General features: G+C 44.7%; 1 protein-coding gene across 9 annotated transcripts; it reads right to left on the reverse strand.

Annotated features, from left to right (window-relative positions):
• On the reverse strand, positions 1 to 24,067 carry MTHFSD (methenyltetrahydrofolate synthetase domain containing). Of its 9 annotated transcripts, none has more exons than XR_006167254.1 (10): positions 24,006 to 24,067; positions 23,758 to 23,861; positions 22,082 to 22,195; positions 21,406 to 21,519; positions 19,189 to 19,279; positions 18,790 to 18,902; positions 18,394 to 18,519; positions 10,468 to 10,667; positions 9,134 to 9,225; positions 1 to 1,482 (listed from the first exon to the last, which is right to left on the reverse strand). XR_006167254.1 is itself a non-coding variant. In XM_042809222.1 (9 exons), the coding sequence occupies exons 1-9, from the start codon at positions 24,031 to 24,033 to the stop codon at positions 3,042 to 3,044; spliced, it is 1,011 nt and encodes a 336-aa protein (XP_042665156.1). In that variant the 5' UTR covers positions 24,034 to 24,067; the 3' UTR covers positions 2,949 to 3,041. The 9 variants fall into 9 exon arrangements, 3 of the variants coding, with proteins under 3 accessions (XP_042665156.1, XP_042665157.1, XP_042665155.1); XR_006167253.1 differs by lacking the exon at positions 1 to 1,482 and adding an exon at positions 3,083 to 3,162; XR_006167252.1 differs by lacking the exon at positions 1 to 1,482 and adding an exon at positions 3,169 to 5,067.
• Between the last annotated feature and the right edge of the window lie 2,069 nt (positions 24,068 to 26,136).

Here is a 26,136-nt window from a genome sequence, read left to right on the forward strand (position 1 = left end):
GAATCGAACCGAAATAAAACATGTATGGTCTTTGTATGTGGGCTTCACGACTGTATGAGCAGCAAATAAACGAGCAATGCGGTGTGAGACGCCGAGTTCTATCTGAGGAGTCTTTGGGCTCCCTGTGTTTGGGGCACCAAAAAAAAAAAAAGTCCCTTTTTGGTGAAGGCTTGAAAGGGCTTCTCTTGGTTTTGGCTGCGCCGCTCGGCGGGTCCCGGAGTTTCCCTGTTTGAGATGGAGCGAGGAGGGAGGAAAGCTGGAGGTGATTATTATAGCTTTTCTTTTTCTTCTTTGTCGTCTGTATCTTTTCATGGTTTTGCCCAAGGAAAAAGTGAAAGGCGATGGCTCTGAGCCTCTTAGTAGGGTCACAGCCCTCAGCTCTTCTTCTTCTTCTCCTCCTCCCAGCTGGACCCTATGGAGTCCAGGGCAGCTTTCTGCGTCCTTTCCTCGCCATAGAAGATATAAAACATATAAAATCAAAGCAGGTAACTGGGGGCTGGTGTTCACCTAAATCCAAGCACAAATCCATGGGCCGAGCACTCAACTTACTGCAAAGGGTTCAGGTTTATTTGTTAGAGGATGTGCCCAACTCCAGACATTCTGCTTCAACCACCTCCGTAGGCCAAGGCGCCCCGTATCAGTGCATGCTACCAACAGCACATGTGTGGGAGTAGATGTATACAAATTAATTTGATTGCTCAGTTGTGTATGGCCATCTTCATCCAGGCAAATTAGGTTACGGCGCACTAATGAGCCGGGCATTGTGTAATGAGTTTAATTAAAAGCAAAGTTAGCCGCACGCACACACGAAAGCTTTCTAATTAAGGCAGGTGGGAAGGGTTTGATGAGTTACTGGAGGCCTTTCTCTGGGAAGTTTAATTAATTTGGGGGTGTTTTTTTTTTTTCCAAGGGTAGTTATGATTAAGGGAGCAGCACTCAACTTGCAATCCTTATTGGGGTTCCCCTGTTTTTGTGCCTTTGTGGACCAATCCTTCTCTCCGTCGTGTGTTGGCCATCCCTGCTGGAGTTGAGCCATGCTGTTACCATCTCCATGTGCGAGCTGAAGGCTGGGGTTCAACTCCTGATGCACATATCTGTGCTAGGTGTGGCCGAGATAAAGGCTCAGGGTTAGGAGTTCAGTCCCTGCCAAGTGGTTCTTCCTTCCTTGGTATCTCACTATCACTTCTAAGATTCTTTCTCATCCTTCAGATTCACTTTGGACTCGGGCACCTTATCGATCTGCTCACAGCTTGCTGTCTGCAGGGTTGGGAAGGGCAGGCAGACACCTCGCAATCCACCCGAGCAGGGTTTGATATCTGGTCCCCAACAAAGGTTTCTGTGATTCATTTCCCTCCCTCCCTTCGGTTCCCCTTACCCCACGCCACTAAACCTGGAAAAACAGAACCACTGCATACCGTGGACGCCACATATTCCTCAAGCCAGTGAGCGCAGTCTAAACAGGCAGCTCTCCATCTCCGACACCTACAGCAGGGAGGAGAGGGTGAAATCCTGCAGGCTCCTGCTCCCAGCCCTTGCTCTGCACAAGACGAGCCCGCTTTTTCCCCTGTTGTTCCAGGGGATGGCAAAATTCTAGCTGTTATCCCAACCAGACCCTTTGTACAAGCTCTGTGCTTGTGTTTGTGTGAGCAGGAGAGCTCTGCTGGGTGGTGAGGAGGAACAAGCTTGTTCACAAACGCTGCTGGAGCCCTGAAAGAGGACGGGAGGAATAGGCTTGCTCAGAAATACAGGATTTGCTCACGTAACAACCTCCCCCTGCCCAGATCTGAGCTGTGGCTAGCTGACATGGCTCCGTTCAGTAGCGGCAATTTGCTCACTGCTGCGCTGCACTTTTGGAGCACATCAAGAATCAGAGCCTGGTTTTTCTCACCAGATTTGGCACTAGATGTACCAGCAGCTCAGGGGATATAGAAGTGTCCCCCCCAGACATGCTGCAGCATGGCCAGGCCGTGCCATGGCAGAGCACTCGGCCAGCAAGACACGTTGGTTGGTAGCTTCTCCACTTCCCTCCGCTCATCTCCAAGTGTTTCCTCCCAGCCTCTTAGGGCTGCCACGGAGCTGCATGTGTAAATCTACAGCCTTGTCGCTTGTATACGGCTGGGTCTCCGTGTGACGGTGAGGAGGGACCCGGGGGCGATGCGGGGCTCAGCTCGGGGGCGGCGGAGCAGAGCCGTTCCCTTGGAGGCAGCGCCATCTGGCGCTGCGCACTGCGCACCGCGCCCCGAATCCAAGGGGTTTTTCCCAACAGTGACTGCGAACCCGGCTGCTTCGGGAGGTTTCTGCCCCTTTATTATTTATTTTTATCTCCTTCCTTCTTTTTTTTTCTTTCTTCTTAGTTTTCTTTCCGCCATCTAGAAGTCTGAAGGTGAAAGGAGCTTTACCGCGTCTCAGATTTGGCGTCAAAATGTCTGATGCGCCCCAACACCAACAGATCTCCTTCATGAGATGCTCCTGGCTCAGGTCTGTTCTGTACCCAGGTGGGAAACATGTGGGGTAGCATCGAGGAGAATATAGATACTCCTGGTACAGTTACGTGATGCTCCTGGGGAGGGGTGGTTACTCAGACTAGCAGAAAACCAGGTACGTGGGGAGACTTCCCTGGTGGAAACCAATCCTCTGAATCTTAAATGGGAATTTGGAAGGCCAAGTGCTGAGTTTGGTCCGTATTTCTTAGCAGGGGAAGGCTCAAACTGGGTGCCTGACTTCTTGTTGAATCCAAGAAGCTTTGGACTTTGATGGATCTGAGTCACAGCTTTTGAAAAGGGGATTTTGACTTCTTTGGGACGAGCACAGGCTTTTAGAAGGTCAGATTTCAGCATTTATTCACTTTCCACGCATTCTTAGAAGCAGAACTGCTGCCTGACACCAGGCTCTGCAGCAAAAGAGTGCTAGGGTGGTTCATACAAGCCAAGAAATCTTCGTCAGTGGAAGCCACATTCAGGGACATAATAAGTGATGCAGGTGACTGGCTGGAGGAGATCCCCATAACGAGCAGGAGATGCACAGAGTGCCAGCAGCAGTAATCATGAGCTGATGCTTTTCATAGACACAGTTATCAGATTGGCCCAGGAAGTGAGGAGAGGCAGGCAGCACAGTTGTTTTAAATAAATTCCATTGCCAGTATCCATCGTGCCCAGTAAGCAGCTAAAGTCAGAAGATTATTAAGGAAAGATAACAAGGAATAAAGCTCATTATTGATATTCTGGGATGCAGGGCTGTCTATTTGCACATGCTTATAAGAGGCTCTTTGAGACCAATTCCCCATCATTGGGATAAACATCAATCTCCTCTTAGACACCTGCAGGTTCACATATCACATACCAGCTTCACCTATTGCTACAGGCACACATATCAGAGCAAACGTCCATTCCAGAGACCAAACCATGATCAAATCTGCTTGATCACAGAATGAGATGCGTGGACACTGGCAGTGCTTCCATACTTCAGTATCTCTTACACTGAACACAGTTATTTATTTGTGGCAGCAGGAGTTGAAAGACCCAGAATGGCACAGAAAGTGCAGTTCTGTGGCTCAGCTCAGCTTCAGGCTAATTACTGAAAAAATAAGCAAACACACCTGGAAAAGCAAGATGTCAGAGCCTGGAAAGTTTTGCAGGGACTTAAAAGTTAGCAAGAGTTCACTTGGAGCCAGACTCACTACAGCAATTGTGTTTCTATATGGTAGAAAAGATACTGCAGATCAACTGCAGGGGTAATTGCTTCCTTCAGAGAGATGGAAATGCCAACCTTTGGAATCTGAGCAGCACAAGTGCTTGGAAATGCTCTGAAAACATGATATCCCTCTGGAAAAACTGCAAGTATTGCTCTTGTCTGAATGATTAACTTCACTCTCACAGATTGCTTAAAAATACTAAGGAGTGGCTGCAACGGATACACTAATGCTGAGAAATGTGGAGGTTTTTGCACTGTTTCATGAATGTTTCCCTTCCCTCCCTGACTTTTTTCCTTCCCTCTCATCTCACCGTTCCAAATGTTTGCTTTATTCCCTAAAAAAACCCATACTTTTAGCTCCACGTGTTTCTGCATGAGATGGGTGGACCGCAACACGCTTGCATGATTTGCTAGACCTCAGGAGGAAGCATGTCTCAGAAAAAGTCATTATTTTCTGTCCCCTGTCTGGTTTCACAGGGAAAGCAAGCTGTGATATGCACCCTTGGAATGGAGAGAGGTTTGCAGGTATGCTTTGACTGACCAGAAGGCAAGAGTAGCAAGAGGACCTGTGGGATCACACGATATCCAACCAGAGCAGGGCTGCCTGCTGGCTCCAGCAGCCGAGTGGAGGCAATGCTGAAGTTCTGCTGGGAAGAAAGAAGATGCTGGGATGAAACAAGGTGCCCATCCATCACATAAAAAAGGCCACCATGCTATGTGTTTTTACTTATTTGAAAAGCAAGCAGTTGATGGGCTTCTAACCTGTCTTTCCAGCTATTTCCCAAGGCTGGGAATTTGCAGCCTACCAGGAGCCAACTCTGCCTTCCTCATTTTTCCATCTGTAAAATGTGGATGTTACTGGGGCCGCTGTAAAGATGCACTAGATAGGTCTGTATCCTGAAGTCATTTCTCCCAATGACTTCAGTGAGATGCCCAGCCCAGAACAATGGCAGGATACACAGCCCTAAACATTGCTGCCGTGCTTTAAAAGATGAAAAGCAGTGACTTCTGTCTACCTATGCAAGTGGAGGGACAGAGAAATTTTTCATGATGTTTACAGCAGACATCACAGGCATTACACATGAAAACATGGGAAATGGTGCACTCTTCTCGTGGAGAGATAATCTTTAATAGATGGCAACGAGGAAACAGAGGCATTCATACACAAGCACCTACCTCACTAAGGGGTATGTTTGCCTGGCTGACATGGCCACAGTCACAGATGTTTCCTCCAGTGCCAGAACTGCTGCATGGGGCTGTTCCTTCTAAGGAACCGGAATGAGAGAAATCTCAGCACATGCTTTTCCTTCCCCTCCTCACCCTTTGCTGTCATTGAAGAGAAAAATGCAGTGACTGACTTTCAATGAAAGCATTCTCCTAAAAAAAAAAAAAACAACCACGTTTGTTTCTTCCTTTGAAGTGGTGGAAGATAAAATTAAAAAGAAAAAGAAAAAAAAATAAAGACATGACTTGAAGCCAGTATTTAACCACCCCTTTTATTTTACTGGCCTCTGATGATAGATAATGAGCTAAAATCATGTGTCCTTAAAGACTGCTTCCTGTGAGGGAACAAGGGCCTGATGTGAATGGGTGCTGGAGGGCTGGATGGGGACCTGGCTGTGTCACATAGGAGCAGGCTTTGCTCTCTTCCCACCCCGACGTTGAGATATTATTTTTTTTCCCCTTGTTCTCTCCATGGAAACAAATAATCTCTGACTCTTGTCACTTAGAGAAGACTACACAGCAACATGGCTTGTTTACTCACTGTTGTCTTTGGTGGATTGAAGCTGTGTGGCCTTGTCCACGTTCCAGGAAATGCATGGACATAGCTGTCTGAAGGAAAACCCTCATGACTGTATAGTTTTCAGTGCTGAGTGGCAGTTAGCCACCTCATTTTTATTGTTAGCAGATCACAATGTTGCCTCACTGCTCTGTGCCACACACCACGCTGTGACTAATATCATTCAGCAAAAGAAAATCCCCTCCAAATTGACCACGTTCTCAAGCCTAACGGATCTGGTCGAGGCTCCATCCATCTGATAGCATCCTCCCTTTGCACCTCTCCCATAAGCAGGGATGGAAAAGGACAAACAGAGGGGGTAGAATCACTCTGGGAAGCTCATATAGCACCTAGGGTGGTCGCTGCCAGGCTCTGCACCCTCTCAGCTGCCATAAAAGCTGGGCTGGGTTTGCTCATTGCAGCCAGCCTCCGGAGCTGTTCAGCATCTTTCCCCACTGAACCCTTGAAGAGAGGGGCATGCAATAACGACATCCTAACTTGTTTTGTGCCATGAAAGGAACTGGAAAGAATGCATTGAACCACATGACAAGTGAGGACATCAGGCTGCAGAGAGAATAGAAAGACCTCATTTTTAATTACTTCGGAACAAAGTTGGCTCAGTAAAGTATTTCCCATTGTACTGCTGAACTTTTCTTCTCCTCGCACAGCAGTGAAACACAGGCTTTTCTGCTGCTGCTGCTGCAAATGGGCTGAAATCTGTCTGCGTTAGGGATCACTTCATTTCCTATTGAATGCAGGCTATCCATTAATCAAAGGCGTTTTAGAATTGTATGCAACATCCAGGCACTTCTTTCTCATTGCGGATGTTTTTGAGCGTCTTCAAATATGAAGATACCTCAGCCCTTCGTACAGAAGGGGGTTAATGGGTAAGATGTGCATTTTCACCATTGCTCTGGGTGTTTACAGAGACCAGGGCTGAAGCACTGAAGCTTTGGAAGTCCCAGACTAGTGCTTCAGTCACTGCAATAAAGAAGGGCTGTGTGCAGCGGTAGGCACCTGAGATGAGGTGACATATCCATGTCCATGCAGCCATCCTAGGTGCTAGCAGCAGGGCCACAACTACAACTGGCAGAAAATGAAGAATTATTGCTTTAGTGAAGGTTCTCATCTTTAAAGCTTGTTAATTCAGACAGTAAATCCCCTAGGGCATTGACTCTGTGGCTTGATCCTTAGTAAAATATCTTGCACAGTCTTGATCTGGGCCAAAGTGAAAAACAAGCAGACTTCAGTTCCTCAAGTTTCATTATGAGATCAGAGTCCAAGGATTCACTGAAAAGTATTACATTGCAGAGTTTTGTGGATTGAGAGAAAAGTCAGAAGTGACTCATGTACAACCCATGTCTTCCTGAGAGTGCAGAGAGCCTGAAACAATAGACCTAAGAGATGCAAACTGGGCCCCATTCACTCTTTCTTCAAAATCTGCTGCCTACCCAAGCAGGAACTTGGTCAGCCTGTAAGAAAAAATCCACATCATACAGCTGGAGATGCCAGAAAGTCATGTAGGCGTGCGCCTTCGGTAGTCTTGTGTTGCTTAATTAAACAGCAATTGAGCATCTTGCATTGAAATGTCACTTAGCTAAAGAAGACCAGCTTCCTAAGCAGTGGTAAGAGCCTCATTCTTAACACAGCTTCTCTTGCTTCAAGACAGAAATCACGCAGACTTCAGCATGCACAAGGTCAAACTCCTACCAGCTGAGTTAATACAGAACACATTTCAGAAAGCATGAGATACACCCAATTTCTCACAGGTAAGCTTACAGAACTGCTTTGCTGCAAGTTATGCTGCTTTTTTCTTTTTACTTGTCTTTGCAGAATATAAATCCTTAAGTTCCTACAAAATCACTTCTTGTTTTCAACTGTGGGAATGCAATAGCAATGCACAGATGAGATAGGATTCCCTACTGTTTTTCATCTCCAGAGGGGAGAGGTTATGTTCTTCAGCCACATTTGCCAGGAGAAAACCCTTGTGAAAGTAAGGAGGCCACCCCAAAACAGCAGGAAACGCAGGGAAGCCAAGCCTTCTTATTTCAGAGGACTACTGCTTACCCTCATGCAAACTATGAACCTCTACAGGTGCTCTGAGCCTCGGTGAACTTTCTACAGCTTCAGGCTCTTCTCAGCAGCAGCCTGCACTAATTTCTTCCTGCAGGCTGTTGCTCTTGCAGCAGACAACAGAAAGGAGCTTGTTCACAGCAAAGTTACTGATTTGCTGATGCCCAAATGATCTTGCAATTTATTAACAACTTGGATCAAAAATGACTGCTCAGCTTGGAAATTATCACTGCATTAACACGATTCCAGTCCATGCAAAATGCTAAGGGACGGCTCATTAGCCTAAGCTTACAGTAATTACTTTTCTCCTCAGAGCCTAATTACAATTACATACCTCTGTCTGGTTAACACCTTTCCAGCAGTGTGGTTTGGATTGTGAACTGCATTCAAAAAAGTGAGAGGCCAGAAGATAGCTGCAGAGAATCAGCTACATGCAGAGCAGTCTAACACAGCTCATGCTACAGGTTGCACACAGAGCCACAACTGCAAAGAGGAAAGTCATCTGAAAAAAGCTCTATCTAGATATGCTTGTCCAGACAAAACCAGCCACTGACTGCATACAGCGTTAAGAGCAAAGCAAATACATCTAACACCCCCAGCATATAAACTTTTACTATCAAAATACAGAGAAAACCATTATGATTTCTTCTGTTCCATTGCTTTTGGAGGTCAGCTGACATTGAGCTCTGTGTTGTGGCTTCCAGCAAAGAAAAAACTGATGACCAAGGTTAGCATAAAAGAATTCTTAAGAGTGTCTCCAAGTATGAATACAAAGCACTTGCCAGTTATACATTTCTTTTGATTTCTTTGCCTTAGTTAAAAGAAAAATAAAACCCACATTATTTTTTCCTAATAAAACTCTAAGTGGTCAACAGTGCTTAATCTTATCTGTGTCTTTGATCATTAACACGAGGAAACAAGGCAGGAGATGAATTTCCCACAAATGTGACCAGGAAAGGCTAGTTCAATCTGTAATACACACAAAGTTGTTTGAGATGACTGAAGCTTGCATGGGTGGGATAATGCCTTTTAACTGCTAAGGTCATCTCAGCATCTTCACCAAAGCAAGTAGCATTACGAGAGTAAAAAAGAACATCATATGATCCCTCTTCTTAATTTGCCATCCTATGAAGGGGGAGGTTGTGAGGTATGATTATTTCTTTGCTTTACTTTCCTCTGCTTTCTAAGATAATGATGTAATGAGTGTCTTTAAGTAGTAACATGACTCCTGGATCTTATCCTTGAAGCACACGACTACTGAAACAAGATGCAGGGGCCTCTGTAGTGATTACACTTGATTTCAGGCTAAGTGATACCAAAAATAATCTTGAGCTGAAGGAAAAGAGAGCATTTAAGAGCACAGCGCTATTTCTTCAGCAACTTCTCCTTTGCTGACCTTACAAGAAGTTGGAGCAATGCTTTCCTTGAGACCATCTGCACAGAGCACATGATAACACCGAGAATTTGTTGAATACTGTACAAAATGTCTGACCCCTGAGGCATAATAACATGCTTAAAATATACATAATGGTACCCTCTGGCTAAAAAAAAAAGTTTCCAAGTTTAAGAAAAATCAATTTGGATGCTTACTTTGACTACGTGCCCAGCACCGATGGCAAAAGTGCTCCTGTTTAGAAAGGATGGTTCAGCCAAAATTTAACTTGTTTTTCAGGAATAGGGAACTGAAGGAAAAAAAAAAAAAAGATATAATAAAAGCCAACAGGTTTTGACCACCGTTTGGCTGCTTTTTATTTCCACTAAAATGATTATCTATTAAAGTCATTTCACAGAGGTAACGGAGTCACACCACGTTATAAGAAACAAGACAATCAGGAAGAGCATCTGTTTTATAAGCATCTACATCATCTGTGAAAAAGGCACCTGAAGTGCTGAGGGAGAAAGCTGGTATCTGCTTTCCTCTCCCAGACTGATGTTTTTACACAGGGCTGAATTAACAGACCAAACCTGAGGTGGAAGCTACCAGCTCATCCACCCGATCCTGACAGCTGCAAGTAGGGGCTGAGGCAGTGTTTTTACAGCAGTTCTTTAAGAGCACAAAAAGGCCAAGCCCTCCTTCTCCATTTTAATGAAAAATATACTGAAAATTCCCAAGAGGCAAACCCTGTTTCTTAGTAAACATAAGTGCAAACCCTAAGACAGATTTTTTGCAGCTGGCTTTAAAGCTCACAAGCACAAATCCACAGGTACAATCTGCAGATGACAGAACACAACCACCTCCCTCCATGTGGCAGCTACCAAAGGGCAAGTTTTTGATCCAGGCCTAACAGATGTACACTGAAAAGCAAATCACCCCAAGGCCAACGAAAAACAAATACACAGAGCGTGGTTAATTTGTGGATAAGCATTTAGAGAAAAGGCTCCTCTGTCATCTATCTTGACAAATACACTTTGCACATACAACTGCAGGAACGAGGCAGGCGAGTCATCTATGAGATGTATGCCTCATTTATTTGAATATATGGCTTTGCCTTTTGCTGCCTAGCCTGTGGAGATCACAGCATATACTAATAACCTTGAAAACTTAGGTCTGCTTCTTGCAAAACAATAAAAACACGCCTTTGTTTCTTTCTCTTTCCTCTATTCATATTCATTTCTGACTATTGATTGCCACTTGCCCTTTGTTTCTCTGATTCTTGGCCAGCTCAACTCGCAAAGTATTACCCCCGAGGCTCAAGCCTTTCAAAGAGGATACAGCACTCTCTGCGGTTGCTTTATCCTTGTAATCGAGAAAAGCCCTGTGCTGTGCTCCCTGCCAATTCACTCGTAAAGGAGCTGCATGGAATTCCCTCAAAGCACATTTCAGCTCGCTCACTCTTAGGTTGGGAGGTATGTTCCCCACATACACAGTAGTAATCACGCCAGATCCCTCTAATCTGGGACTTAAAGAATCACTTTCAACATACTGTTGTCCTGTTTGAGCTGAGCCCATTGAAGCCTGTGGTCTTGTTTTTCCAGCCATTGCCTTCTCATTTAACGCTGCTGACTTGCTGGCTTTTGCCAAGTCTGGCTGTTCATCTTGGAGGGTGACATCCTTGCCTGCCTGCTTCTCCCTGTACCGAAGACTCTTAAGGATGGGGATTTTTCCCAGCATCTCACAGCTGACCTAAAAATGGAGGAAGACAGACACAATTATGAGTATTTTTCTTCTTCCAGAAAAAGATGACCATCAGGACACATTCGTACCATAAAAAGAGAGGAACTTTATTATATTGCTGCCATTCAGAGTGCCAGAGCATTCAAAATGTTACTAATTGTTGGCCGGATTCTGAAGTTGCTCCCTAAATACACACTGCGGGACAAAAATAAACATTAGTTACTCTTCAAGCAAGTACAACCAGCAGGAAAATCAAAACCAAACTCAGAGCTGGTTGATTTTGACATTTATTTATCAGGGCGCTTTCAGATTTGCATTCTCACTGTTATCCCTTAAGGTTTACTTTGACCGAGGCCCTGTGCTCCTGCTCTGGCAAAGCCTCACATGCCTACAATTCATCAGACCATGAGGCACTTTCATTCTGCAGACCTCCTTGCTTTCTTTACCCCTGAAAACAGGATATCCCGTAGGTTCGGTCATACAATGGGGAGGGACCACGGTGTTAGCTTGCAGCTGGGGAGCGTGCCTTGCAGTGGGGCTCCTACAAGTGTGGGCCCAGCTGGAGGCACGTTCTCTGGTTGTGGAACATCACCACAGCCCTCCCTTCTACCATCTGACACCACACACCACCCGCAGCTGCTCAGTGGATCCCACAGCAGTCTGCTGGGCTGGATCACAGAACTGAAGAGCGCCTGAACGCTTTAAAACTGTGAACCCTCTCTCTCCCTCCATCCAGCCCCAGTTCATAAGCAGCTTTTCTGGAAGGGCTCTTCCTCTCAACAGCTGAACCCTATCCATCTCAGGCATGAGATGCCCCGGGCTGTGCTCAGCGACTGGCAGGAAACGCAGTGGTTCCCTAGCTAATGTGGTCTAGCTCTTGGCTTGCAGACTGCAGTTGGAAGTAGCAATAATTCGTACTTGGCTGCTGGACAAGCAGAACATCCATCAACACAGGATCCAATTCTTAAATTTAGGGAGCAAAACAGAGCCTGGGGAAGAGATGCCTGAGCTAGCAGAGACCCAAGCTAATAGCCCACACAGTGTGAGCAAGCCACTCTCACAGGATACTGCATCAAAGCTTAGGAGCCACGACCTCAGCAGGCTGTCCTGGGCTGGCACTGGCATATCCTGGCTGGAATATACCTGCAGATCTCAGCTTAGAGCTCCTGAATTCCTGCTTCTATAATACAGTCCGGCAGGTTTCCTATTCTGTGAAGCAGACAAGCAAACTTTACTTCAGGCTGAAATAAAAATCCAAGCTTACGTACAGCCCAGCCTAACCTTCAGCCTCGCTAATATACGATCAAACAGCAGAACACGGCTAACAAACATGGGCAGAGGCCACCTCTGCTCTGCCACAGAGCAGACCCAGAGTCAAGGTGTTTGGGATCAGGCCCTTTAAACACATAAACTATGACTGAAAATCTCTGTACAAATCTGGCAGCCAGTACAGAGAGGCAAGGGCTTCCTCTGGGGCTTTGGATGACTCTGAAAGGTAGGTGGCATTTTCACATTTTGAAGACCTACTGCTCTATAGATTCCTCAACTAATTCGTTTTTCTCACCCAAGAATTCAGGCTGCTGGGTTCAACAGCAAAATCCCCTTCTCTGGGCAATACAACAACAAACCAATGGCTGAGGCCATCTTGCTTTGTTTTTACCAGACAACAATTAGGAACATTTGCTGTCCTCTGTCAAATTTCTGTGTGAAATGTAAGCTCTATGCCAATTAAACCAAACAGGAAAAACATTATTCTCATGTAGCTAACGAATCCTGAGCCCAAAGCACAACTGTCACCTATTACCAAGAGTATGCACAGTTACTTTCAACCTGAAATTAAACTCAATTTCTAATGCACAGACTGGGTGTTCAGCTAGAAGGATGGTCACCATCAAGAGCAAGCCCTCACTACTTTGTAGATTAAGAGAATTGATGAGTAGGGCATTCAGAGAATCAGCCTGGAACTTCCAGTCTCTCAAGGACAGATCGAAGATTTAAACAATCCAATGGTCAGAACACTTTCTCCTCTTACTGGAGAGGCCAGCACTTCTTGGCACCCAAATGGAGCTCCTGTTTCACGGTCCCTGCAAACTGGAGAAGATGCAGTTGCAATACTATATATGGCTTGAGAAAGACTACAAAGCAATTTTTATAAAGCTGCAGCTCTGATCACAAATAACACCATAAGTGGACCCCATCATTACCTGAAATTCAGCCCTTTGCAGGGACACCACTAAGAAGACTCTACAATACTGTTGCAACTAAGGCAGTTGATTTGGTACTTAATTTTATTTGCAATAAAACATTCTGGAGAGAATGAAAAAAAAATTGACATCCTTGCAACTGGACATCATCAACTGACATCCTTCTGCCACAGAAGAATGACAGAGTATTTACCTTCAGGCTATGGTCTAGGAGAAACTTTCAGCTGGATCAAAGCTCTCAAATACTTCCCTATTTTTTGTCCCCTTTTTTTTTTTTTTTTTTAATCAAAGAAAGGCAGAAACTCAGTTTATGTACTCAGAGCATCAATTCAAGAAACCAGTTCACCACCCTTTATGGGGTGCAAGGGGTGAGAAGCAGAAGGGCAAAAGGGGCAGTGGGTGGCACAGGAAGGGACTAAGCTTGTTCTGCTCTCTTGCAAAACACCAAACAAAAGAACGCCTTTGTGGTAGTACAATGTGTTGCTAATTACAACCATGCAAAAAGTATCTTTTGTCTTGTGAGATGTGGAGGTCTGCAATGATTTATTTCCAAGTGGAGAGAGTCCAAAGATATTCCTCCTCTCTTTCAAACAAGCTGCACGTTTCTTGGTGCTGTGCCGGCTGGTCACTCCTCCCTAGCCTCCTTCAGCACTTAAGGCTAAGCCAGGTTGCAAGGGCCTTGGGTTCTGCCTCCAGTAAGTCATCTTAGTCCCATTATATGGAACTGGGCAAGCCCAGTGGCTGAAGCCTCTTTCCTTGCTCCCCACATCCCTCTAAAGTCAGGGCCAAACCATTTATTGATGTTTGTAAACTTTGTATTGAGTGTTGGGAGTTAGTAAAATGATTGGCTTTGGCAACGAAGCCAGCTGAAGAAGTTTCCTATTATCCCTTGACCACCAATTCCCAGGCCACTTCCACACTTCAGCCTTCTGGGGTTGGACAAGAGAAATGCTTGTGGGTCTGCAGTACAAACTCTGTAACTGAAGTGATTCAGGTTAAAAATAACTCCACCAAAGGCAATTAATCATTTAACAATCCTGCCTACTCCCTGCCATGGCTGAGAGAGCCTTGGGGAAAGAGGACAGCAGGGTAGATGAATTCTTCTGGCACACAATTACCAGGCTATGGGAAAGGAGCTGAGAAGGGAAATGCGGCCCCTCTCTGACACAAACCTGAAGAAAACAGAGTCTGGGATGCTGCCTGCCAATAAAAATCTCCCAGCATTTAACCCTGAGCATCCACTCTCATGGCACCTAGTCTGGGCACAGAACAACAGAGCTCCTGCAATGTCCCTTGCTGGAACATCGGGGCTCTCTTCAACCTCTGTTATTCCAGAAGAACGAATGCAGACACTTTCACTTCTTTGCTGGAAGAAATGAAAGATGTATTTGCCCTCTGACAGAATGAGTAATGCCGACCCCTGACACAGTGCAGGCCAAGCCAAACACCATTTTGATTTCCCTGGCAACAGAGGCGGCACAGTTCTGATGTACCTCAGATGAGGAAAGGACAGCTACAGACCAGAGAAGGTGCTTGGTCTGCTGTTTGATTCTATTTCACACAGCTACCCACCTGGGTGCATCAGCTGATGCAGGAACACGTGGCACGAAACGGATGCAGCCACGAAAAGCTGAGAACAAAACCAATCAATCTTTAGTGGAGGAGACCCATGAGCCCTTCCAAGTCCTGAGGCTGGAAGGCCAGGGGCATTTGGAAGATTCACCTCTGCCCGCTCTGAGGGTGGTCTGACCCTAGGCTGCTCAGAAATGCCTCCAGGATAGCGCCCAAATCTCATGTTGTCTCCTTAATCAGTTGCTTGTCTCAAGAAGCACTCTACTCACAGGGGTTTAAAGCATGGACAAAGCCAAGAGAGCTAGGACGGGCCAACACAGTTGAGCATTTTATCATTCATTTGCACAAAATGTCCAAATATGTGCACGCAATCCAAGGGCATATTTCTGGGAGCTGGCAGCCCATGAAGTCTGCTAGTGTCCCTCAGGAGAAACTTATGAAACCCACATTTGGAATTCATCAGCAAAAACTGATTCCATGGACTCTGCAGCAAGGGTTAGATTTGCAAAGGTGTTGAGAAGTCTAACCATGCATGGAAGCCTGCCCTGCTCATGTTTTCCCCTCCCTCCCCCCCGAAAAAACACTGCTAAAGCCAAAACAACAAAACAACTTTGGCCAAACTGACAGTAATTTTCTTCGGATGGCAACAGTGCCCCTTCCAAAGGTTTTGCCAGCTTATGTGTGAAGTTTCTGAGCTCTGACAGAGCTTACTTTACTTTCCAAACATTCTATCACATACCCAAATCAAAAGCTGTTTGTTGTCAGTGTCTCCCTGCTACTGCACACTAAACATCAGATCCAGGGATTCTCCCAGTTTTGGAGACATCGTTTTGGAAACGTCTTCTTCTATTTCTATAAAATTCTCAGTAAAAATGTGATTAAAAAAAAAACAAACAGAAGGAAATGCTTGCTGGAATGCAGTGATTTTTCCACCAACTTCTCTCATTTCTCTCCTCCTGACCCCAAGTATTTTAATTGGTCTATATAGCTTCAATTTAAAATAAGCACTGCACAAATAACTTCGTAATTGTGACAAACATAACTGACAGCGTCACAGATAAAGATCAGAGCTCCCCATACAAAATACTAAATGAGAAAGTAGTTTCACAGATTTAGAGTTCCCAGAAACAATGGGTCAGATTTTCAAGAAGGATGAAGCCAAATAACTCTCCACTGGCATCCAAATAAAGTTTTCCAGAGTTCTCAGCTCTTAGCAGCTCTTATTGTCCTCCAAAAGCACTAAGCTTTCAAAAACCTCGATTCCAGTGCAGAAAACTTACCTGTATAAACACCCCAGTGTTGCCTTTGTATTTAGATGTGCTTCTACAGTGTCAAACACTTAATTTGTTAATGTTTTTTTTTGGTAATAGCATTGCAGCTCTTATACTTCCTTTGAAATCTTTAAAAAAAAAGTTTGCATTTCTGTGACAAAAATCACAGTGTGTGTTGTTGGTTTTTTTGCACCTGTTCCCATTCTTGACTCACTGCTTCCTTCCTACACAGCATATAATGAGCAAAAACACTCCAAGAGAACACACATCTCTGGGCACAGAAATTTAGCCTGGAGATGTGCATTTTGTTTACCGTGCAAGCACCCTTTTGCCTCTTTGTGAGCAGAAAACAGAGCATACCTATTAATGGCTATTTATCCTAACAGCTTCAGAACAGGACACCCTTTGCAACAATGCTTAGCAGTAATCCCATGTTTGCAAACACCTTTAATTCAGTTCCTAAGTCATTGTCTTGGCCTGATCCAGCTGAAGGACTCGTTTGTTTTTGCAAGGCATTTTACACATCAACCTCTTAGAGCAGTCTGGCTACTTTATGTTGACAAAACACCATATTCAGAAGTGAGGCATTTATCTACTCACTATCTCGAGGTTCATTTAGTTTTGCTGAGAGAAAGAGGAATACAACAGCAAAGCCAGGATTCAAAGGAGAAAAGGATACAGAGAAAAGGATGAGAAAATGAGGTAGAAGCATCCAGGAAAATCCGATGGACAAACACTTAAAATAGCCACAATCAGATCCTACATTTTTAACACCCTGACAATTGCTTGGACCTCCCAGGATTCTCTGTGCAAGAACTGATCATGGTTACCTCCACAACCACAAACAAGATGTATGCAAGCTGTTCAGCTCTCTGTGCAAGAATAACGCTAGATTCTTTCTTCACGCAAACAAGACACGCTGTTCTCATCCCAGCACAACAGCAACATTACAATCATCCAGTATTCTCCAGTATTTTTTTTATCTAATCAACACCAGCTCTGAAGAACAGCCAAAAGCTGTTTTGTGTTAAATTAACACTCAGCATCTTTTTTTTTTTTTTTTTTTTTTTTTTCCTTCTTCTTCCTTAAAGTTCAGTCGTGTAAAGTGCGTTGCTCATAGTGAAAGCTGGGTCAAATCCAGAGAGCTGTATTCTTTAGACACCACCACTAATTTTAGACACAGCTCTGCCAAGCAGCTCCTCAAGCTTCAGATGCAAGCCCAAAGGAGTTGCAACAAATATTTTGTAAGCTTTTGAGTAATATATGGTAACACTGATCTTGACATTTTCTCTGCAAAGGGAAGAAGAAATGCTAAAGTAGTGCTGAATTTGATACATTGCTTGGGGACTGACTTGACTTTCCACTAGCAAAAACTACACAGTGATTCAAGGGCCACTGCAAGAAGCTGATCCCCAGACCTTTAAAAAATGTCACTTGCAAAGGGAAGGAGACAGGGGAAAATAAAAACATGGGGGGAAAATAAAATCAGCAAGGCCAATTACTGAGGCTCCACTGACACCAAGAAAGACTACAATCAAAAGTATGTTGGCAACTCCATCCACGTTGGATGGAGCACAAGGAGCAGGCCTTGAAAACAATTACATTCAGCAATATCCTAAAAAATCATGATTCAAAAATAATTCTGTGGAAAAAATGCACTGGTGTAGAAGCAGCTTCCATTTGTTTATTTAATTGATTTTAACCTCGAGTCCTCAATCACAGCCAGGGTAAAATAGTCTCCCACCATAGGAATAAAAATAGTCTTGGCTGCAATTGTTTGTTGTAGATATGTCACCTTAACAAATCTAACTCTTTTTACTTTGTTAAACTCTTGCTAACCAACAAATGATTCCCCTAAAATCATTCACTAACGTTTCCTGAGTGGTTTCTGCAAAATAAGGGCATACTATTCATCATTTTACCCAATCAGGAAGGATTGGGTCTGTTCCCTAACCAGATGATTTCTGAAATGAAAATCTAACGACAAAGAAAATGTTTTCCCCATCATAAATTTACAGTGGAATAATTTAGGAAATGCTTTTCTGAAACCATTTGTGAAACTGCTGAAGTTTCTGACAACCTCTGGGGAAAAAGAACAAAACAAACAAACCACACAGCACAATAATTATCAGTAAATACTGATATGTGATTTCAAGTGGTGTCAAGGCACTGTTCTTTCACCTGAAAATAAGCTCCAGACACAAATTCATCTATCCTTTGGATGCCAACTCCAGACATTCATTAGGTAAACCACTGCAAGCCATGCTTTTCTTTCACAACCAGAGCAGCACATATTCTGCTGTTTCCCTCATTGTCTAATGCCATAAAGCTATCTCTGAAGTACTGCCTCCAGAAATTGAACACAGCCAATTTTACACAGCACTGAGGAACACAACACCTGAGGAGTGGAAGCCTCTCAGCTATGAAGGCTATCACACTGCAAACATGATTCTCCTATAACTCATTTGACAAAGTAATTCCAGCTTCAGAAACACACTTCTCATCACTGTGATCATTTAGAAGCCACTCAACATGTAAGCTGTTTTTCTGTTTCATCTTACCACCACATTTGTTATTCTTGCAAGTATCTCTGAATCACTAGATGTCTTTATATGTGATTTTCCTTAAGGAATTAAAAAAATAAATGAGGGACTTATCAACAGAATGTTGGTAGCACGGGTAACTTACCTTATGCCATAGTATTCCACGTGGTTTTGGTCGTTTGCAATTAGTCTTGATAGTTCTTGTTGGTGTGAGTATGTAATCGACAGTTAAATCGTGGTCACCAAGGAGCTCTTCTGCTATGTCAACTACCTACAGGAAACAAGAGGTTTGTTAAAACCAGATTTGATAAAACTACACACAATCCTGCTGTCTTTCAACATACAAAAATCTGTTAGTGACAGCGGAAACAGAGTGTAAGTGCTATACCTAAATAATTCCAAATCTCACTTCCATCATTCACAGAATGGCCCAGCTTGGAAGGGACCTCAAGGATCATGAATCTCCAACCTCCCCATTTAACACTAGACCAGGTTGCCCACAGTTCCAATCTGGCATTTAAGAGTGGATATTTTAGCTTACCTGGCAGTCATGCACGATAGTAATTACAGGTGTGTCCTCTGTCACTGCTCCCATTGACACCATCATTGCATATTCCATGTCTGCATAACCTTCTCCTTTTCCAATTCTCCAACCTAAAGTGCACGAAGCAGAAGGTGTGAGTAACCAAAATATCACAGTTTCTAATTTTACTGGAGGCCAAAATAGTGGCCTGCATGCTCTAAACCACACTGCTGCCCATTAACATTGACTCTGTGTGACAAATCCCTGAACCCAATCCAACCAGGAAGAAAAAGACAGAACTCAAGACCACAATTAACATCCAGTGAGATTTCTGGGTCCACCAGAAAGTAGATATAGCCTGCTGACATTGTGAATCCCACAACCTCCTCCTGCAGAACTTACAGGACTTTATCTTACCTTTTTCAGAGACAGCCACTGATCCTACAACAACCAAGTCCACTCGTGCTTTCCCATCGAGACCTATAGGCACACTGTACTCTTTTATGCCCTGCAAGAAAAAGATAATTTTAGGTTCACAGAGTGCAGACTTCTAGCCAGGGAGGCTGAAAGCAGGAACATGTTGATAAATGCAAGTAACTACCCATGTTCCAAAGTGTTTCTTCCATGTATAGCCAAGTTGCAGATGGCTGGAAAGCTATCCTCTAGGGAATCCTAGAATACATTTTCTACTACAGTGAGAAGCATTTTGGCACGCTTCAGGGAGAGTCAAAAGAGGTGAGCTCTTTTCTGAGCAAGGTTACTTATTTAGGATCAAAAGCTGGTGCCTGAAACCCTCGATTCAGCAGCTGTTTCTGAAAATGAAGGCAAATGAAACTTCTTACCCTACTACAACTAACTGGAAGTCACAATACATAAATTTATGTCCATGAGCAGCATCAGAGCACTGCAACTTCTTAAAATAGCTCTCATGTACAAGTCACAGTTTAATTTAGACAGACAGACACAGCCTCAAGATGTTAAATTGTACCTAAAATTTACTGAAGCACAACCAGGTACAGATGCTCTCCATTTCACACTATATATGCTGCACTGCTGATTTCTCCAGACCCAAATCTTTAGAAGCACATTCCAAATCTCCCAACATGTTTCCTGAGACTGCATTCCTCAATACTTTGCTGTGTGATCAATATTTAGAATGCACCACTGTCAAGCTATCCTTACCAACAATTTCCTAACTAAAACACTAACAGGGAGCAGAAAAATATATTCCTAACAAGTGAGAAGAAAAACCCTCATAGAATCATAGAATTATTTGAGTTGGAAAGGACCTTTAGTTGAACCTTACACAATCCTATCATCCTTTTTTAAACTCTCCTTGCCCCCTCAATCCCTTCAGGCTCCTCTGTAAAGGAGACATCCTAATAAAATTGTGTCTAGAGTCACATAAATGAAAGACAATGTTGTACTTCAGCTTTCACACACAAGCTACATAACACCAACCCTCCTCAGACCAACTCAACCTTGTACTAAGCTAATCCTTACAGTAAAGAGCCAAACATTTTCAGCGTGGATCGTGAAACCTAAAGGATGGGCAATGTTGGCATGACAATCAGTAATAACGTTCATTGCCTACTTCACAGCAGTGTGGTAAGAACTGTTTGCAGTGTGCTTTGTAAATATGAACTGTTAATAGCTTTTATTCGTATTGGGGAAAAAAAAACCACACTCATGGAGGTAAGATTATAGCTCAGATACCAGGCCTGAAACAACAGAAAGGTCTCTTTCAAAAGTGCTCTTCAACACTGAAAAGCTTAAGTAGTTAATGACTTTAATAGACCTTCCAACAAAGAAAGTTGCTAATAATTACCATTCATTTACAACCCTCCATTGTACACAGGATTACTCTAGAACTGCTGTTAGCAGGAGATAAACTGCAGACTGTTACATTTTCACATCAAATAACTACGCATACAAAACAACAGAGGTTTCTCTGCCAAATGACTTCAGCCGTACAGTATGACATTTTAACAGCAGAGGGCAGCAACATACTGCATTTCAAAGAAAACTGTTTTGTACTTCATTATTTTTGTACTTCATAGAATCATAGAACGGCCTGGGTTGCAAAGGAGCACAATGCTCATCCAGTTCCAACCCCCTGCTGTGTGCAGGTCACCAACCAGCAGACCAGGCTGCCCAGAGCCACATCCAGCCTGGCCTTGAATGCCTGCAGGGCATCCACAGCCTCCTTGGGCAACCTGTGCCAGTGTGTCACAACTCTCTGTATGAAAAACTTCCTCCTAATATCCAGCCTAAACCTCCCCTATCTCAGTTTAAAACCATTCCCCCTTGTCCTTCAGTTGAGGCAAAACACAGAACTAACAGTTCTTCACACTTCAGACTGAAAAAGAATTGATCTCTCATACTTATTAACTCTGAATATTTTCATCAACCAGATCAGGTAAAAACTAGAAAAACTAAAACATTCCTTGTAGAGTTTACTAACTCAAAACTGCCAAAAAAATCATAGATGGTGGATGGACCACAAAACCAGAAACAAGATATCAGTTGAACAACAGTTCAGGTAGCATCTGGTATTCCAATTTCTAGTTGGACCACTGTAACACAGCACTTTTCCAGATGTTAACTCAGACTTGGCCTACAGTGTGTTCCTACCTGAGATGTAGCACATATCCGCAGTGTTTCCTTAGCTGCACCTGGAGGTGGAACAATCTTATTGAACAGCCCACTCCTCAGACGTGGTGTCGGAACCAACAGAGTTTTCCTTGCCTGTGGAACAAAAGGAGTTACCACCTTGAAAAGAACTGGGTCCCTTTTACACCAACGAAATGTTGCTACTCTCCCATAAACTTCTATGTGGCCAATTGTCTCACTTGCTCTGAGCAGTTAGCATTGGTGACCACGTAGTGGTTGTGGATGAATCCTTTTCACTACAGCAAAAATTCATGGTTTTATTTAAAAAAAAATAAAGATGGGAACACAGTTTTAGTCTAAAGCACATGTTCATAGATATGTTACTCAGTGAATACACACATCTGATGCACATCTGTCCCTGTGATAAATCTAAGCCAATCTGCAGCAAGGCTAACCTGATGTGTTTTTAGGAATTAGAACAGGAAACAGCTCCACAAGAACATTCTAATTTACCAAAACAACATGTGCACCTTGGTCAGGTGCCAAAAAGGCAAAGATATGCTTTAACGAGCAGCCTTGTGAAGCTGAGGATGGGTAAAACTCCTGCAGGAAAACTGGGAGGAGTTGACCAAGAGGTGCTGCCAAGCACTGCACTGTTGCCCTGCTCTCCTTCTCAAGGGCACAAAAGTGCTGTTACCTGCAGCGCAGCTAGCCGAACGCCTTCCAAAGGTTTGTCTGGGTCCACTTTGATTTCACTTGCTCTGTTGAACAAATCAAGCTCTTTAATAGAGCAGCAAGCCTGATGAGACCCCTGTATGAAGACAGGAATCAAAAGAAAAGAGAATGCATTCACTTACTTCCAGCGTTAGAAAGCGAGCATTCTTCTGGGGAGCATCAGGGTTTACTTTTACAGTACTGGCAGCTTTGAACTCCTCTAAACCCAGAAGCCTTGTCGCAGCATGAGGGGCACCCTGTTTTCATAAGATATCAGCACATCACCAAGGAGCTCAGAGCAGAGAGGGGAAATATTTACTCTTCCATACAGAGGCTGATTTTAAATATAAGGGACACGCTGCTAATTTTGTGACACTTTCTGTGAGAATACCAAATGTCAACAGAGGCTGAGGACTTGACTAATACGTTGCAGGCTGCTGCCAAAAAATGGGATCTGGGTACTCCCTCTGTCTAACTTTGCCCCCATTCATACCTGTCTCAAAGCTGGAGTGTAGCTGTCCAAATTTCTTTAAAGAGAAGCCACAGGCTGTTTCTGAATGAACAACTTTCTGGACAAGGCTCTCTTTACTATATTAAACTCAGAAAATTAAGTTTTTAATCACATGAGCTGCCAGAACTTGCAAAGCATGCACTCTCCCCACTGAGTGTTTTTACATCTGATTTTTTCTTGTTTTGAAGAGCAATAGAGGCTCCCTCCACCTACTTCAGCACCCATTCTAACACGGTGCTTCTCTTCACCTTGATCAGCTTGGGTTGTTTTTTTTTTTTTTCTACCTTAAATCTATTTTGCTCTTTCAGCAAAAGGGAAGCTAATGCCCCAGTGCTGCTCATGGGCCAAAATACCTAGCACACAGCCCCACGGTGCTAGTTTGATCACCATTTCTTGACTATACAGCAGACACAAGGGTGCTTTGAGCCCACATCAGCATGCTCTATCCTCCCAGGAAAAACCCTGGCACACACACAACCTCAGCTTTCATAATGTGATTTGAGTTGGAAGGGACCTTTATAGGTCACCTAGCTCAACTCCTCTGCAATGAACAAGGACACCTACAGCTACATGAATGTCTCCAGGGATGGGGAATCCATCACCTCTGAGCTACCTGCTGCAGTGCTTCATTATCCTTATTGTAAAAAAGATTTTCCTATACCCAGTCTAAAACTCAGCTGTTTTAGTCTGAAGCTTCACCCCTGCACTGTGACTACAGATCCTGTGCTAACGAGCCTGTCCCACTCTTCCTCATAGCCCCCTTTAGATACACGGCTCTGAGGTGTCCCCAGCGCTCTCTCCTCTCCAGGCTGAACAGCCCCAGCTCCCAGCCTGTCCTCATAGTGAAAATGCTCCAACCCTGATATCATTCATGCTCTTCCTCTTGACACAGCTCCACGTCTCTCCCATACCGAAGACTCCACATCAGGACGCAGTGCTCCGGCTGAGCACAGAGCAGAAGGGCAGGATCACCTCCCTCGCCCTACTGAAGGCCTGGGGGCGTGAAATTCATACACCTTCCCCATTATAAACGCGCTCACCTCACCCAGAAGGCGGCTTTACAGCTCTCTGCCACCCCCTACCGTCGGGCCTACCAGCCCGCAGGTCTGCGCCTGGTGGGACCGCTGCAACGCTGCGAGCCTCCGTACCTTGAAATTAGGGATGCGGTGATGCACGGGCCGTGGGAACTCAGCCAGACCGCTGGCCTCCAGGTAATCCCACACCTTCTCCCGGATGTCCCCCTTGGAGGCACCTGAAGAAGGGCAAAGCTCACGTTGCGAGCGGGCACCTCGCAGCCGAACCCCTCCATGCCTTCCCGCCCCCTCCCTCACGCCCAACTGTCGCCCCCCAGTGACGTCATTAAAGCGCCCCGCCCCTCGGCCCGCGCCCCGCTCACCCGCGCGCAGCCGCACGCCCTCCTGCATGGCGGCGCAGCCGAGGGGCGGTTCCGCCCTTCGCCCCGCTCACTTCCGCTCCAGGATACGGCGGCGTGGAGGGGACAAAAAGGCGCGAAAGCGAACGGCGGTGATGGAGTTTCAGGGCTTTGAGTGGGGCAGGGCTGGAAGGGAAAGGAAGAATGAGCGCCCCAAGAGGAAGCCCCTGACTCAGCTCCTCCTGCAGCAATAAGCACTATGGTCTGCCCTCAACATATAGCCCTGGACCCCCTCAGTTCCAAAGGGGACTGAGGTCAGATTGGGAATTTCTGTGTAAAAAGTGAGGGCGCAGGAAGAACACAGCTTTTCTTGCAAAAAGTGAGGGCGCAGGAAGAACACAGCTTTTCTTGCAATCTGGGGAAAACAAACAACAAGCAAACAAACAAACAAGCCACATTTAATAAAATAAAGTCTTTAATCCATGACTATGTCATTTAACATTATACCTAGCCTCTGTGTGGAACCCCAGGTTTACCCACTCTCACAAAGCATGCTTCTTGCATGCATTGAATGGGACACTAAGTGATTTAATGCCTCAATCTATGATTTACAGAATTAATGCATTCAACCATTAAGTTGTAAAGAGGCTGGGGCTTTCCCATTCTGCCCAAGCCCACAAAGAAAGACTGTGGAGCCCAGGATCTGCAATGGGGTGCATTTGGGAAGAGCCTTTTGCTCCCTCTATGCTCTGCTGGAGAGAGTGGGAATCCATCCAGGCACAACAGACCACCCATGTGCAGCTGGACCCGAGTGTTTGAAGCTCATTCCTCCCTTTCCTACTCACGGAAAACTCTGATATTATGGTGGGGAGCGCAGGATTGGGCCTTTGGTGAGCAATTGGCAGCCTCTCTGTAATTCTGCATTGAATTTACACTCCTGCCAGGGCAAGAGGAGGCTCACAGAATGCTGTCTTCCTTCCTGGGAGCTCCTACAGAGCTCACACAGGTGCAATGCCACTGTTTCCCCATTGAGATGAGTGTTGGAGGATAATGTCTGCCATTCAGCCCTTCTCATGTCTGTATGCAAGAGTCAACAACGTCTGCCTGCTTGCTGCCACCCCAAATCACTCCCAGGATGGATGTGTTTCAGCCACACTCTCCTTCTTTGAGGAAGGTAAAGCAATGGTGCCGTGGCAATTAATACATTAGCAATCAAGGGGGGGCTGAGACCCTACCAGACCACCTCCATCTCCCTAACATGTCACTTCCTGACATGGTTTTGTCTCCCAAACAGACAGGCATGACCTGGCTATGCAGAATTCAGGATACTTTGCCCTAGGCTGTGAAATGAATTTGCAGACAGTTGATGTCTTTCTTACCAATTCAGTTCTCTGCTTTGATTCCACGGGTCTGAAACCCTGCGTGCTCTAAATTGCTTTTCCAGCGTCTCTTCTATTCAACACGTGCTTCAGCCTTTCCCATTAGCATTGCACAGATGCCACTGGAAAGTCTCATTTTAGCAGGAATCAGACAGGGCCACCAACATCTTGTGTAAATGGAGTCAGGCTACTGGAGGGGACTGAATCATTTCTAATAACCATTTTACCAAACCGACAAAATGTTGCTTCTGCCTGCAGAGCTCACAGTTTGTGTAACCACCTAGAAAAAAGGGAGTGCCTGAGTAATGCAGGCAAGGAGAACAAACCCCAGGGTGCACTGTGGACAGTGCAGAAAGAAACTCCTTGTGCTGTGGCCATCAGTGCCCTGCAGAGCAGGCTGACACGGAAGGGCAGCCACAAAAAACAGACAAAATGCACTTGAAGGTGAACGCTAACCTACACAGAGGATAGTGCTTGATTTTCAATACTGAAAGTTAAAAATTGGCTGCAAATTATAAAGGCAGCTTGTTTTTACAATATATTCATTGTTGCAGGTTATTAACTGGGCCAAATCTTTCTGAATACTGTGAAATGTGTTTCCATGTGTGGCTAAACAGTCGGCGATTGGATTTTTTGTGTATGTTAAGCAACCCTGAAAAAGAAGCATACTAAGGCTGGTGGGACTGGCCCTATCTAGCCCATCTGAGCCCAGCAACTCATCTGCTGCTGTGGAAAGGTGCAGGGTTTGTGTCAGTCCCTTCCCTTCCCTTCCCTTC

Source organism: Centrocercus urophasianus, unplaced genomic scaffold, assembly GCF_019232065.1.
Source record: "Centrocercus urophasianus isolate 14NV4802_14NV808 unplaced genomic scaffold, USGS_Curo_1.0 seq_1120, whole genome shotgun sequence".
In the NCBI taxonomy this organism is placed as follows: Eukaryota; Metazoa; Chordata; class Aves; order Galliformes; family Phasianidae; genus Centrocercus; species Centrocercus urophasianus.

Bases quoted from the DNA above. Each gene is read 5' to 3' on its own strand.
- MTHFSD (XM_042809221.1), bottom strand. From the start codon at position 24,033: ATGCAGGAGGGCGTGCGGCTGCGCGCGG. The intron at 18,520-18,789 runs GTAAGCTAAAAT...TGTTTCCTGTAG, and splicing joins CTATCGTGCATGACTGCCAG to GTAGTTGACATAGCAGAAGA. The intron at 10,668-18,393 runs GTAAGTTACCCG...CTCCATTTTTAG, and splicing joins GTGGAATACTATGGCATAAG to GTCAGCTGTGAGATGCTGGG.